At 41.4% G+C, this 16133-nt stretch overlaps 1 protein-coding gene across 1 annotated transcript in view; it reads right to left on the bottom strand.

Annotated features, from left to right (window-relative positions):
- LOC145468480 (U6 snRNA-associated Sm-like protein LSm4) overlaps positions 1-4581 on the bottom strand; it is a 10539-nt gene extending 5958 nt beyond the window's left edge. Inside the window, exons 1-2 of the mRNA XM_081452229.1 lie at positions 4519-4581; positions 684-740 (exon numbers count right to left, since the gene is read on the bottom strand). Of these exons, the coding sequence (XP_081308355.1) occupies positions 684-725 (42 nt within the window). The 5' untranslated portion in view covers positions 726-740; positions 4519-4581. The remainder of the gene's footprint in view (positions 1-683; positions 741-4518) is intronic.
- Positions 4582-16133: the final 11552 nt, after the last annotated feature.

Here is a 16133-nt window from a genome sequence, read left to right as displayed (position 1 = left end):
ATTTCGAGCTTAAGAAAGACAGGGTTTAATGGTCGCATACATAAAAACCTGTTTTAAAACCTGTTTAAAACGCATGCTCGTTATAATAAAAACAAAACAAAAACGCCTATTGTAAACTGACCGAATTCAGTGGGCGTTTTTCAGAATCATGGGGTTTGTGGGTATTAGCATTCCCTCACTCACCCCACCACCCCCTGCTTCATCAATTTTTCCATGGTCTGGCTTAGGAACACTTGCTATGCAGGCTATCTTTAGTTTATGAAGGTCAATACTTATAAAGAAACTAGAACTTTTTTGACAATTGAAAGATCAACAGCTTTAATTACTTGTTGTTACAAGGAGAAGAAGCACCACTTTTAGCTGCCAAATCCTTGGGGGGGGGGTGGGGGGGGGGTGGGGAGGGGGGGAAAGCACCCAAAGAACTCTTTTTGTGCAATCAAAAAAAAAAAAAAAAAAAAAAAAACAGAGCATGGATGCTCCCAAATAATCTTGACAACAACAGCTATCATTGAACTTAGCAACAATCCTGTCAAAAACTGCAACTTGCTGGATAATTCTCAAGGCTGAATTTAATCCTATTATGGGACATGTACACCCATGTACACTGTGTACCTGTTCCTCAAGGTGACTAAAATAATAGTGATACACTAGTCCATGACATATAAAGAAAAACATTGACTGACCCGCCGTGTTTGAGGTATTTTCCTCCACTGATATTTTTTCATTGTTTCTTGTTTGTCCTGATAAGAGATACATGTTAGTATGAGTGTTTTTTTTTCTTTTTTTTTTTTATTTGCAATAACACAAGGGAATACAATGCTTACAATACAATTACGAACAGTACACTAGTTACACTAATTACAACACTAGCTCTATTTACATTATATTGCTCTAATTATTTACACTATTTAAATTGAAGGGCTGAGTGCAAAACCATGCTCAGTGACGATTTGGGTGACAAAAAAAATTTTCGCGAAAGGGCTTGAATTCTTGCATGTGGTCTTCAATGTAATAGAAAAATGTGGTCCTGTATTTTTGTCGCTGGTTTTTGCTTCGTTTATAAAGACGCCGCTAGGAAAACCGAGTGGTTTTTCTGCATACGCAATATCTCGAAAACGAAGCGAAGCTTAGCGGAAAAAATACGGGACATTGTTAAACATACCTAAACAAAACTGCATGCGAAATTTGGAGCATTTTCGACAAAGTTCACTTTTGATTTAAATACCTAGCGCCCTTTTCCCGCCGAGGTCTTCAAATAAACGAAGCCGGGCCTTTGTTATGATAAACAGAGCCGATCCTTTGTTGTAATAGCCAAGCCAAGCCTTTGTTATAAGTCGAAGTCTCACCTCGGTTTATCATAACAAAGGATCGGCAAGCCGCGTCCGCAAGGACTTTGATTTCACTTAGAAAGCAGCAAAATGTGAATTTCACGCAACCTATAAGCTCAAAAATGTTGATTTTAGGTCAAAAAAGGTTTAAATGTTGATTTCACGTTAACGCGTGACAGCAAGGAGGTTGATTTCTCTTAGAAACGAGCAAAATGTCAATTTCACGCAACGCATAAGCTCAATGATGTTGATTTCAGGTCTAAATAGGTTAAAATATTGATTTGACGTTAACGCGTGACGGCAAGGAGGTTGATTTCACTTAGAAACCAACAAAATGTCAATTTCACGCAGCGCATAAGCTCAATGATGTTGATTTCACGTTAACGCGTGATGGCAAGGATGTTGGTTTCACTTAGAAACCAGCAAAATGTCAATGTCACGCAGTGCATACGCTCAATGATATTGATTTCAGGTCTAAATAGGTTAAAATGTTGATTTCATGTTAACGCGTGACGGCAAGGATGTTGGTTTCACTTAGAAACCAGCAAAATGTCAATTTCACGCAGCGCATAAGCTCAGTGATGTTGATTTCACATGAAAACACGCTATAAATAGGGCTGACAGATTAACAGATTAACCCTTCTCCGCAACGTACAGGTCTCCATACATCTGCATGTCCGCTGATCCCAGAAGCTCAAAACACTACAAATCATGCCGATTTGAAATAAAATCAACGCAACCTGGATCACAGATCTATGTTACAATCGATCGCTACTTGTTGGCCATTCTAATGTTTAAACAATCTAGTTACCAGTTCGAGAAACGTCCGCAGAACGTGATCGCAATGCATGCCGGGAAGGGTCTTTACACCTCGTGCGCGGGAAAACATGGCGGTCGATACAAGACAAATTTTATCACTCTAAAACCAGTTCTCGCTTTCCAAACTTTGACGCTAGCAAGGCTTGGCAAATGGGCCACGACTCACCAGAGGGTATTTTTTTGGGGGAAGAACTGCTCTTGGACTTTGCTGCCTGGCTCGATCTGACTTCGAACACCGATAACACGATTACGGTATATCAGCTGCCTTCGAAGTTTCAGAACACATTTTGATTCTTTAAAACGTGCTGATGACTTACGGGTTTATTGTGACTTTATGATGTCTCTCAACCACCAGGCAGGCACACAAGGTACTTTAAAACAATGCTTAAGATATTAGTTGACAGAGCTCTAATGCGGCACATCTCTTTTTTGTTCGATGAATTTCGTTTGACTCTCAATCGATTCACGTGTTGTGCTCACGTCACAATACCCGACGTAAACAATCTGTTCCCAGATTTCCGCTCTATATATGCTGTGAGATTTGATTTTGACTTCATACACTATAAACAGTCTGCCTGTTTGCTGTTCAACAAATACTCCTAAAGACATGGCTAGGAAAAGCCAAGTATTTTTGCATACGTTATCACTCGCAAACGAAGCAAAAACCAGCAACAAAAATACAGGGCCACGTTTTTCTATTACATTGAAGACCACATGCAAAAATTCAAGCCCTTTCGCGAAAATTTTTTTTTTCACCCAAATCGTCACTTAGCATGGTTTTGCACTCACCCCTTCAATTACAATATCTAGTACATGACTTACAGTACACTACAGTACTGACAAATACAGTGACAACAAGGGGTAAAGAAAAAAAGAAGAAAAATAGATAATTATCATTTTTAACAGCTTGAGGTTGTTCTATAAAAGCATCAAAAATAGACCAAAGGTATGTGGTACATTAAACGTAAAATGAGTTATGCACCTGACAGGAGATTAGAAATAGCCTAATGGGTAGGAGATAAATACAGACAGGTATCAAAAATATAATCTAAAATATTAATTAAATCCTCATATATCCTGTGAGAGCTTTCCATTTCTTTGTGTCTCCACATTTTGTTTCTATTTCATACTGTGATTTTAGTGTGCATATGAAGTGCGCAAGATTTGAATGATCATCTTTTGTTTTAGCAAGCCATATGTGATATCTTGTTAAGAGAAAGCAGTACCGGTAATTGATAAGAAGCACAAATTGAGAGATATCTGGCCTCAGACCCAAAGCAATAATATTTGTCAAAGCCTAATCTCTAAGAAGTAAGTTTAAGTTTTTCAGCCATACATACATTCAGTAAGTTTATTTCAAAAGTGAGATGTTTGGTGGTGTGACCAAAAAAGATGAATTATTGACTCAGAGGAGGTGTGACAAAAACTGCACTTCATCGCCCTGTAGACCTATTCTAAATAAGAAGTTATTGGTTGGTACACGTCTATGTAAGAATTTCAGCTGAAACTCTACCAGCTTAGTGCTCTTTGTGCATTTTTTTTAGCTAGAAGATACATGTAGGCAGCAGTCCAATTTATGTTCTCATTCATTGGTAGGTCACAATCCTCTAGCCACTTCTTTTGACTTGACTCTGGGGTTAAACTCTTGTTACTAATCAGTTTTTTATATATTAATGTACATGCAGTTGGTTTTTTGACTTGTAAAATTCTTGTTGTAAGTGGCTCATATTCATGGTCGGTGTTCTGTAAATCTTGAAAATTAGAATCAGTCTGAAGAGACTTAGTCACTTTACAGCCGATATTAATCCGTAGAAGCTGAGAGGGCGAGGGTCTACTTCATACTTACAGTGGAAATCATTTAACGAGAAAGTTGTTGTCTGGTCCTAAAACATGTGTCACCCGAGCTATTCCCTTAGTGAACCAATTTTTTTTAAAAAAAACTGTCTTGTTGGCTATCTTTATTAGGGAGTTATGCCAAAGTTGTTGATCCAGAAAGCGATCTTTCAATGTTATTGAAATCATGCTCAAAGTTAACTTCTGCCCAGATTCCTAATAGTTCTTTTAAAAAGGCATCTGAACTTGTTATTGTTGATAAGGTGACTCTAACGTTGAGGTTGTAGGAAAAAAAGTTTTGACAGCCATATTTTTTGGGGATTATATCAAAAAAGATTTTCCATTTTTTCTTGTTGTTGTTATCTATTAAATATTTTTATACAAGTTGAGTTTCTCACAATTTCTTACTGCTAGTAAGTATACTTACATATAAGCGTTGTAAATTTAACCGATGGAATTAGAACTAATAAGATAACTTAATATGTACAAGTGTAGGCCCTTGCAAACAACATTACAGATACCAGAAATACAAACTGACCTGATCTAACTGTATCTGAGTCCTCCATTGATCTTACTGTGTTGTTGTTTGCTTCTTGTTTGCCTGATAATAAATGAAACTGTTTCAGTGAGAGACTTATCAGTTGTTGTTTACGTGTGAGTGGAGGTTATTACATGCAACATTGAAAATTGATTTCAACAAATAATTAAAAAAATAATAATTTTTTTCAACAGAAACTGTTCCAGCAATGCATACATGTTTTAATTAAAGAGCAACTTTCTACAGTTCATATTTTGCTACTAAGAACTGTATTGAAGATTTCTAGGACTTAAGAAAATAATCCAAAAATAACCATAGAAACAATGTATTTAAACTCATTGCAAATAGATGAGCTTGGGAACTGGTGCCTTAAAGGTTAGCGGGGTGCCAAAGCCATAAGCCGCTAGGAGGTATCCATGGCAACCCTGGAAAGCAGGAACCACCCAATGAGCGTCCGCTAACCGGCACCGTCACACTGAAAGAAATTCAGTGGAATCTACTTACCTGGGGAATACTTACCCTGACCAAGAACAAAACGGGAGGGAGGAGAGGGTGCAAGAATCCGCAATGATTCGCGAGCAAAGCAGTGCAACTGATCCGCAACAATCAGCAGAATACACTACAACAATATTATGCAATGAACCATAAACCCCTGCAAAACCCCTGAAGGCCGCCCCACAGGTCACGTACTCCCAAACGTGGAAACCGCTGGCTGCATAAGCTCATATTTAACTTGCCTAAATGATATTTGCGGGATGGGCACACGAGCTGGCTGCATTAGCTCGAGTTTAACCTTGCCTAAATGATATTTAGCCACATTTAAACTCATCGCAAATAGATGAGCTTGGGAACTGGTGCCTTAAAGGTTAGCGGGGTGCCAAAGCCATAAGCCGCTAGGAGGTATCCATGGCGACCCTGGAAAGCAGGAACCACCCAATGAGCGTCCGCTAACCGGCACCGTCACACTGAAAGAAATTCAGTGGAATCTACTTACCTGGGGAATACTTACCCTGACCAAGAACAAAACGGGAGGGAGGAGAGGGTGCAAGAATCCGCAATGATTCGCGAGCAAAGCAGTGCAACTGATCCGCAACAATCAGCAGAATACACTACAACAATATTATGCAATGAACCATAAACCCCTGCAAAACCCCTGAAGGCCGCCCCACAGGTCACGTACTCCCAAACGTGGAAACCGCTGGCTGCATAAGCTCATATTTAACTTGCCTAAATGATATTTGCGGGATGGGCACACTAGCTGGCTGCATTAGCTCGAGTTTAACCTTGCCTAAATGATATTAAGCCACATAAAAATGCTGCAACATGAATACTGCAGATTGTTCCTAGTCCCCCAATTTTCTGTGAGATCGTAGATGTCGATTGTTGAGTTCGACAGGCCGCCACCTTGGTCTCCTGATGCAAGCGAAACTGGGGAGAGTACAAAATGCCTGTGGGTAGGGGTGGTGGAGGGCACGGTGGGCTGAAAAAATCCCCATTTTTTCCGCCAGTTCACCCCCACATTATTAACCCCACCACCCCTACCCACGGGCATTTTGAACTCTCCCCAGTTTCACTCACATCAAGAGACCAAGATGGCAGCCCGTCAAACTCAACAATCAACATCTACGATCTCACGGAAAAATAGGGGACTGTGAATAGTCTATGAATACTGCAAAGTTGCTTTCTCCAGGTAATTAACCCCTTGATTTAGGTAGTTCCTTATATACACACCATTAACAACTGCATCGCTAAAATGGAGGTTGGGTGCCTGAGATATCCAGGAGCTTCCACTATTGGCAGCCAGCTCCTAGATGAAGACCGCTCCCATGGTCGGCAAATCCTGGCAACCCAGCCATGAGCCCCCACACAGTAAGAGAAACAGGCACCCGTCACACTGTTGAAACAGTAGAAAGAGGGAGGGAAAGGCGAGGGAGGGGAACTGCCTGGAGGATCAGCTGCCACACAACAAGCTCCTAGATGAAGACTGCTCCCATGGCTGGCAAATCCTGGCAACCCGGCCATGAGCCCCCATGCCATGCCGAAGGACCTCCAAGAAAAGCAACGGCCAGCTCAGAGAGAATGGGGCTCATGGTGGAGGCAAAGCCAGAGCCCCATCAAACAATGCCCAAGTCTGGAGGCACCCAGCTACTGAACGCAATTAGTTAAGGTAAGTATCATACCTGTTAGGATATTCTACCAGCTACACTGTATAGAAAGGGTACCCACGGGTGTGCGCACATACAAAATATAAGTTTCACTCGACCAGCGTCCCATGGACTTAATGAGGTGGTGAAGAACGCCTCTCTGGGCAAGCGGAGTTGCAGTGCTGATTCTAAAGCTGTGACCTGAGAACTTATCAGAAATGCCAGCTGCCAGTAAGGTGGATTACAGAAATGAAGATAGAAGGGCCCTCAAAAGAGGCCCAATACCTGGTCCATGAAGAGGAAGGCAGCTTGTCGACACAGAGACAGGACAGAGAGGTGCAGAGCCACGGCCAAGGAAAATGAAACAGACATGCCGAAAAGGATCAGTCTTAGCACACTTAATGAACACTCTAAAGTTTTAAGAAATTGACTTGAAGATCGGCTGGGGTAAGTCTACAGAGGGGTCAAAAGAACTATTCTTTGTGAATTCCCCGGCTCAAAGGAACCTGAAGAGGCCAAGGCAACAGGTCCCCCACAGCATGACATTGTCCGGGTTAGATAAATCCAAGGACTGGACAGGTGTAAAACACACATAAGGTCTGCAGTCACAGGCTGGCATTGAGGGAGTTTTGAAACCTGCTGTCATTTAATCCCTCTTAAGGTAATTCCTCTGAAATAAAAGTGACAATAGATTTTTGTTCAAACCTTGTCCACTGAATATTTGTCATATGATAACTTCAATTTTGAAATAAAAAAGGGGGGTGCCCATGCTCATTAAGGAGCAGTGAGGCATTGAAAATGCCCCATTTTTGCATTATTTAATGCTTATTATAAGAACGCATTCCCAGTAATTGTAACATCTTTGTAAGCCCGGACTCATAAGAACACGCATTAAACTACAGTCAATACATTGTGTTGGACCACAAATAAACGTTTAAGTTTGATTCAGACAGAAAGCTAAATCCTTAATTAAAAATTTGAACCAAATTTCTTGACGTGGTTACCAACTGCAAAATAGAAAAGACCACAGTGTATTTGCTATTTTTCTTATTTATTCAATTTTCAGCAGTAGAAATTAGATCAGTCTTTTCTCACAAAGCTTATGATTAGTTGATTACGACGACTGGAAAAAAAATTGGGGTGCCCATGCTCGTTGGTGAGCTAGAGCCATTTTTCAAGTGACAGAGCTCAGTATCAAGGCAAATCCATCATGTTTTCAATATGCGCGTGCACAAGAGCGCGCTAATGACGCAGTAAGGATGCGCAATGCAAATGTGAGGAAGGACCTTAAAAGATGCTGAAGTTGACGACAATTGGAGAGCGGGTCTGGATAGCCATAGTCAATGTGTAAGGAGAGAACTACTGATAGATAAACCTTAATGGAAGAATGATGAAGGCGATCTGCTAAGTGAGCACACAAGTGCAGCAAAGTTTTTTCACTGGCAGGTGGGAGAGAGTGACCAAGATCACAGGGAATATCCTGAATACAGAATTCTAGGAACTGGCATTGAGCTAAGCCACAAACTTGACAAGTTGAAGGGGCAAGGCCATTAGCCAAGTAGAATTGGAACATTCCAGTCAGTTCATGAGAAGCTGGGCCAGCAGCGATGGTGGTATTGGTGTAGCCATATGAGCTGCATGTGGAGTTAGATGATGGAAACGCTGGAAGTCAAAACGAGATAAGGCATCAGCAATAGAATTGTCCCGCCCAGGTGTATAAGGTGTGGTAAAGGCAAAAGTGTTACGGGCTGCTGCAAGGGATAAGTAGCAAAGAAGTACCATCATGTTTGGACCCTTTGAGGTGCCTGAATGTAGAACGCTGACTACCGCCATATTATCCGAACAGAACACCACCTGTTTTGTGGCCCATCTGTGGCCCCATAGTGTAGCTGCCACAACTTCAGGGAAAAGTTCCTTGTAAGCCATTGACAAAGGTTGTTGAGCGATGGACCATTTTCCAACAAACCATTCATGGCCAGAAATTGCACTGTAGCCAAGAGCTCCAGCTGTGTCAGATGACACTGAGAAATCAGGTAAAGGTGCCCATGTGGGGGAGAGTAGAAAACTAAGTCCGTCCCGAGAGATGAAAAGTTCACACCACTTAGAAAGGTCTAAGTGGAACTCTTGGTTAAGCCTGATGGGATGGTTGTCTCACTGGAATGCTGACAATAAATTAATCATAAGCCATATAAAAGCACGCGTGATGGAGGGTGCCAATGAGAGATTCCAACTCCTTCCTCGTACAATGCCATTTGGCAGACTAAGATTCTAGTGGGGCAGCGATGCACTCAAACTTGTCATGTGGAAGATAAGCCTGGAGGGTGCGGGAATCCAACTCAATACTGAGCAAAGTTAAGCAGGTAGAGGGTCCCTCCAGTTTATCCGGGTGAAGAGGAATAAGCCAGTCCTTAAAGAGCCGGAGGCATGTATCAAGGTTGTTCTGGCAGGCAGGAGAGTTGGGAGGACCCAATGTATAGAAGTCGTCAAGATAGTGCAAGGGGAAATTCAAGCTATAATTGTGTCTGAGGATCCACTCTAGCAAATCTACAACAGATGAAAAAATGAAGGGTGCTGAACATAGCCCAAAGGGAAGAGCCATATCGATGAAGTAAATACCCTGCCATTTCATGCCAAGCAAATAGCGGTCCTCTGGATGGACTGGAATGTTCCGATAAGAACTTTCCACATCAAATTTGGCCAGAAGTGTACCTCAGTTGAGGGGCATGATCCCACTAATTAATAACGTCATCTTCCATCATGCACTGTACAGAAAAAGGCTCTTTTAAAATGCCATTGTTGACGCTATGACCCAATGGACTACATACATCTAAAATAAGCTGCTACTTTCCAGGTGGGTGTTTCTTAGGGATTACTCCAAAGCAACTAACGTGGAGGTTTGGATTTGGCGAGATAAGGAAGGGGCCTCCTACACGACCTTTCTCAAGTTCTCAAAGTAGGTACTGATCGATCACTAATGGATGAAGGGATGCTGATGGCATATTATTGACTGCAGACTTTAAGGACACCACCGAGGGGTCAAAACCATGACGAAAACCACTCATAAGACCTGTAATCACATAATCCACTTTCACTTGATCGGCGTGAAAACGAAGTTCACTCCAAAGTTTTTGAGCATCAATGGTGGTAACCCTAGAAGGAAGGACCAAATCTTGCTGAAAGGTACTAGCAACTAAGTATGTACTGGAAAGAGGGACTCCCTGGGGCTGGCTGCTTGTTGGCGCAGCTTGTGCAGAAGACACAACAACATTAACAGGATAGGGAAACAAACTATGTGAAGTTGAAAATGAATGACGTAACTGTACACTATTGATAAGTTAATAGAGATGGTGAATTTTAAGCTCAGTAATGAAATGTGAAGGTGAATTAATCAACATGACATGAGCATGGGACAAAGAAAAATTCTAAGTCTCCGACAGGAAACGAACCTATGAACTCCTGAACGCCGGGCAGGCGCTATATCCACTGAGCTACGAGAACTCATGGAGAGCAAGGTCATTTAACTGAGTTCATATATGACAGGTGTCCTACATACTGCTAGGATCAACACTATCGAAGTCATCGTGAGTAGTGATAAGTTAATAAAGATGGTGAATTTTAAGCTCCGTAATGAAATGTGAAGGTGAATTAATCAACTTGACACGAGCATGGGACAAAGAAAAATTCGGAGTCCTGTCAGGGACTCAGAATTTTCCTTTGTCCCATGCTCGTGTCATGTTGATTAATTCACCTTCACACTGTACACTATTGTTCACTGAAGAGGTGGATGTCCTGGTGACAGTCTCAACGCTGTTAGCGTTTCCTCGGTGGAGGGGTAGAGGACTATGAGGGCTGAGCATGCGACGTTGAGGCCCAAAAGGGGCAGTTAACACTGGCATGCTCTCCTTCACACTTCTCACAGCAGTGATGCTACCTACATATACATTGACCATAGGGCCAGGCACAGTGCCATTATTCCAGGATCTGCAGAAAATAGATGAAGAGGGAGCCGATCTAGAAGGCAAGGATGAAATGGTAGATACTGTAGCTGGTACTGTTGTTGTTGGGGTAAGCAGGTATGAAAGTTGTACAGATAATTGTTCATACCGGACCATTCGACCAGACCTCACACAGCTGCATCTTTCCGAAAGGCTGTGTCATAGTGGAGCCATGCCTTGCCGGAGAACTGGAGAGCAGTCTGCAAAATCAAGAGCTTGTACTGCCTTGCCATCTAGATGGGTGAATGCAACAAAAGATCCACATATACACCGTAAAAGCTTCCACCCAGGTTACAATATCTGTAATCTCTCGCGTACACCCTCTTCTTGAAAGACATGAGCAGTTTCCCATCGAGGTACATTTGGGGCTCGGAATCCTGGGCCTTGACGTTTTTGGGTAGCAGGACTGTAGATCAATGAATTGCCCAGCCTTTATTTTTATAACCAGCTTCTGCGGGATGGGTGAAAATCCTGGGCCGGCAACCAAAGGTTTGAGCAGCAAAGAAGTGACTTAGTGATCCAAGGTGGGTGTGGAAAATTCTGGAGAGAAGAACTGGCTGGTGATGGGAAGCTTTCCGCTAGAGGCACCTTGGGAGCCAAACAATGATGGATGTGAAAGGGACAAATTACCTAACGTACAGTAGGTGGAAACAAACGAAGGTACAACGATGTTACGTGCGGAGAGCCTGGCAGCAATTCCTGGTGAAGAATTAACAGGAAAGGAAGGCGAACATGTGCTCAACAGCACGCTTCCCGATGCATTGACATTCGACGGCGAGACCTGACTTGTTTGGTTTTTCACAGCTGCTAGAATTTGAGGCAGCAAGTCACCGAGCGCTCGAGAGAAAGCTTGAGAAAGATCCCTAGCGGTCAGTACAAGAGATGGAGACATGATTACTGGAGCCGAAGAAACCACGGAACTTGCCACTGAAGAACCCACAGAGGAAGTTGCCGAAGAATCCAACATGGCAGCGGCACTGTTGTTAGTTGACCACCCTGAAAGCTGATTCATTAAGGCAAGAAGAAAAACAAGCTAAAGAAGCTATGCAAACACACAAAGAACCTGTAATGTTGATTTTCCTAGGGTAACTGCCTGGGTGATGAGCTGCCACACTACAAAAAACGCCACGTCACGCTATGATCCACGAGCACGAGAAATTCCAACATATGCACATGTGTCGACACCGCTGAATACCAGGGGAACGCAAGCACTCTTTGTTGTTAACTCCATTAAATTGTATTTACTGTATGAAATTACCTTTAATACTTGCAGAGCTCTGTATCTGAAGTCAACCATTATTCTTTCAATACTTCAATAACATCACATCCACGTGCTTCATGTTTTGCCTAATAAGTAATACAGACACTTTGATAAGTGATTTACTGTCTACTTTTTCAATTACAATAGTAACCTCATGCCCACAAAATTATGTTCCAAGAATCACTCAAGAAAATATATTATTACTTGTAAACAGATCAAATGTAACCAGTAAGGGGTTGTCCATATTATTATTGGGAGAGGACGGGAGAGAAACTTCAAAACAGGAGAAAACAGGTATAAAGTTGAAATACTTTCCCGAAGGACTGGAAGGAGGAACAATAATATTGTGTACAATGGTGATGGGGTGGAGGATTAGTACATTTTAGCCTTTGCTTTGCCCTATGTGGTGGGGATTAGTACATTTTGGTCTGTTGCCTTGACTTAGCAGGGAGGAGCAGCAGGAAGGACACTTTAACAACCTGGTATGAAAAGGATCTGGAATGAGAGCCAGATAACAAGTGCTCCACTACGTTGGAAACATGCAGCAGCAGGGGTTTCATTAGAGGCTGGACCCCATACAAATTGACTGGCGGCGTGCATGATTTTGCCTGCCTGGTTTGACCATCTAGAGAAAAAAGTCTACCGTGAAGAAAGTTTTTCTTATGAAGTAGTTAAGTTCCAAAAATGTTTGCCACCTGCAAAAACCAGTTGCCCTTCTGCTGAAAATGTTAATGAAACCTCTACAGCTGTGCATTTTGTGCTGGAAAAGTTGAAGCACTAAAACATAAAATGTCAATCACACTTCTAAAAGAAATACTGTGAGTTTAGACAAGAAGTTGTTTGGTTTCTTGTATGTGGGGCATTATCCCCATTTTGGTGGGAGTAAGACCTGAAAATACGTCCCCTGCATGTAGGACATAATCCTTGTTTGGTTTTGCCCTGAGGCTAATGTCTCATGTTTCCTCAGGGTGCAGGGGAGGGAGTGAGGGTTTCCAGTGAGGGTTCTCCATTACTTGGATTTACATGTACAAGAAATTTCCCATCATTTTCTGTTACCTAAAGCAACACCTGACTGTCAAAATGCAGATATGTCTCCATTGCATACAATTGACTTATGCCGTTATGCATCAATCAATGTTAAGCCCCAGGATAGGGGGGTCGGGCATCCCCAGGGGATTTGACTGTATTTTCTTTCCTGTGGGTGGGGAATAGTTAAAGATTTGACGTAACACAAGATCTCAAGGGTGCAAAGTTTGACAAGATCATGCAAGAGTTTGGAACCTCCTCCCATCATCTTGAAAACATTACCCAGATTTCCTTTGGATTTCTGCACCATTTTCGAAGTTGCTTTATACGCACGTGTGTTCATCGCCTGTTCATTGTTCAATATTAATCCGTGTTGGAGTAAACAGCTTCAAAAGGCACTTGTTATTGGGAGAAATGCCTCTTCACAAAGCGTGGGATATAACTAGACAGAAACGAAGGCTGTGGCAGCGACTGAATACAAAGAATTTGTCAAAGAGAAGAACTATAAAATCAAACTTGTATGTTGATAAGCTCAGCTTATAAATTTTCCACTCAACGTGAACTTACATGTATTTACAACCAGTAATGACCTTATGATATCCAAGACGAATAATTTCGCCTTTATAATTATTATGGTTTTCATGGAGCATTAGTTCCGGGACTAGTGAAGAAAAACTGGTCGCCATCAAACATTCTGGTCTAAAATTCGATTTACCGAGCTATAACTCCGAGATATCGATTTATTTTTGGCTAAATAAATGTCTCAAGCCATGTAACATCTCTTACACCGTTAGAGTACTCGAAAGTAGCAATATAACATAAGCTTAAAGTACCATGACACTTCCATCTTGAGGTCGCTTGCAGTTTCTGGCACTTGAATGAAACTCCACCAGTGTCTGGAACACGTTTGGGAGACACTTCTTGTAATGTAGATACGGCATTGGGCAAATTAAAGTTTAAAAGAAGAAGCGAGTACTCTACCTCGTGCAAATTAAAAGACGAAATGAAAAATTAAACTGAGTTCCAGGGCTCTCACCGGGCAGCCTGTCTTTCTTAGCCGGCGGGGCCTTGGCACGATTCACAATAGCGGTGTCACAGTGATTTGGGTATCCCCGTGTTTTGGGTACCCCCGTACCCAAATCCCTAGTGTTCTGTTTGGGTACCCAAAACACTGAAAGTGTTAAATACCACAGACTGGGGCAAGTGAAATCATGCATAATTCTGCTCAAAAACCATTTATATTCTTACGAAGCTTTGTCTCAATAAATAAGAACTTTCTTAATCTTGATATAAACACATAACGTCGCTGAAAATAGTCGCAATTTATAACAGAGTGTCCGATCCTAGTCCGCATTTATAACGACATACAAAACCGTATTCACGCGCCAAAGCTCCTTGTATGAATATGCGCTTAGTGCCTATCGATAATCCTTGAAATGCACGTTATTTTAAACAAGAAAGGCGCATTCTAAACCTCGGATAGTTCGGCCATTGAATAAAATCAATATGCGAGTGGGCACACTGAGATACGGCCGTCACGCAACATGCGGGTCTCAAGCTGTGAGTGACCTCTGTGTATGTTGCCTGTCTGAAATAAACTTTGTCTCAGACTTGTTTATTTATCGCTCTTTCCTAGTACTTCCCTTTGCAATGTGCCTGCTTCTTATTGTGTCTTTAATTTAGGGTAGCCAAATCTAAAAGGCAAAGCAAACTTACAAAGACAAAATTAATTCTAATGAGGAAAGGACTAGATCAAAATGCTGAACTGTAAGGGATACCCATATCCCTAGAGATATGGGTATCCCTTTCTAGGGTGTTTGTTTGTTATCGTTTCTTTACTTCAGGCAGCCAAATCGACCGAAGATTAAAAAGGCAAAGCAAATTTTCAAAGACGAAAGGCCTTGAAGGGGAGAAAGGACAAGAAATGCGAAAAATTAAGGGATACCCAAATCCCTAGTGATATGGGTATCCCCTTGCAATATGTTTATTTCTTATCGTTTCTTTAATTCAGGGTAGATCAACAGAAGATAAAAAAGCAAAGTAAACTTGCGAATACGAAAGTCATTCCAATGAGGAAAGGACTTAAGAAATGCTAAAACGTAAGGGATACCCAAATCCCTAGTGATATGGGTATCCCCTTCCAATATGTTTATTTGTTATTGTTTCTTTAATTCAGGGTAGCCAATGCGACCGAAGATAAAAAAAAAAAAGCAAAGCAAAATTACAAAGACGAAAGTTCCAATGAGGAACGAGGACTAGATCGAAATGCTGAAATGTAAGGGATACCCAAATCCCTAGTGATGTGGGTATCCCCTTCTCGAGTGTTTGTTTGTTCTTTTTTTTTCCTTTTAATTCAGGGTAGGCAAATACAGCGAAGATTAAAAGGAAAAGAAAACTTACAAAGACCAAAGTCATTCCAACGAGGAAAGGACTAGATCGAAATGCTAAACTGTAAGGGATACCCAAATCCCTAGTGATATGTGCATTCCCTTCCAGAGTGTTTGTTTGTTATCGTTTCTTCAATCCATGGTATAGCCAAATGAACCGAACATTAAAAGGCAAGTTAGTAAACTTACAAAGACAAAGGTCATTCCAGTAAGGAAAGGACTAGAAATGCTAAAAAGTAAGGGATACCCAAATCCCTAGCGATTTGGGTATTCCCTTACAATATGTTTGTTTGTTATCGTTTTTTGAATTCAGGGTAGCCAAATCGACCGAAGATAAAGAGGCAAAGGAAATTTACAACGACTTCACCATTCAACGAGAAAATGATTGGAAATGTTAAAATGTAAGGGAGAGCTGAATATTTGGTATATATAAATCTTTAGTGATACTGGTATCCCCGTCCAATACATGGCTCTGTACCGAGAACGTTCCAAACGAGAACTCTTTACAAATCAGCAGTTTATTACACACTCCATCTATATAATATAATTATCTTGTTTTCTAGACGCGGCCTATGAGATTATAATAGATGTAAAGGGAAATAACCAGTTGTTAGGTTGACTATAATAACAAAACAAAGAAAATATAATCTAGTAGGCAATGTTGAAACTAGGCTTTATAATGTTAGGGAAAGTACGAGAAATACATACATACATACTTACATACATACATACATACATACATACATACATACATACATACATACATACATACATACATACATACATACATACATACATACAT

The sequence above is a fragment of the Orbicella franksi genome, chromosome 14 (assembly GCF_964199315.1).
Source record: "Orbicella franksi chromosome 14, jaOrbFran1.1, whole genome shotgun sequence".
In the NCBI taxonomy this organism is placed as follows: domain Eukaryota; kingdom Metazoa; phylum Cnidaria; class Anthozoa; order Scleractinia; family Merulinidae; genus Orbicella; species Orbicella franksi.
The sequence above is the reverse complement of the archived record's forward strand: the minus strand, read 5'-3'. Positions and strand labels throughout refer to the sequence as shown.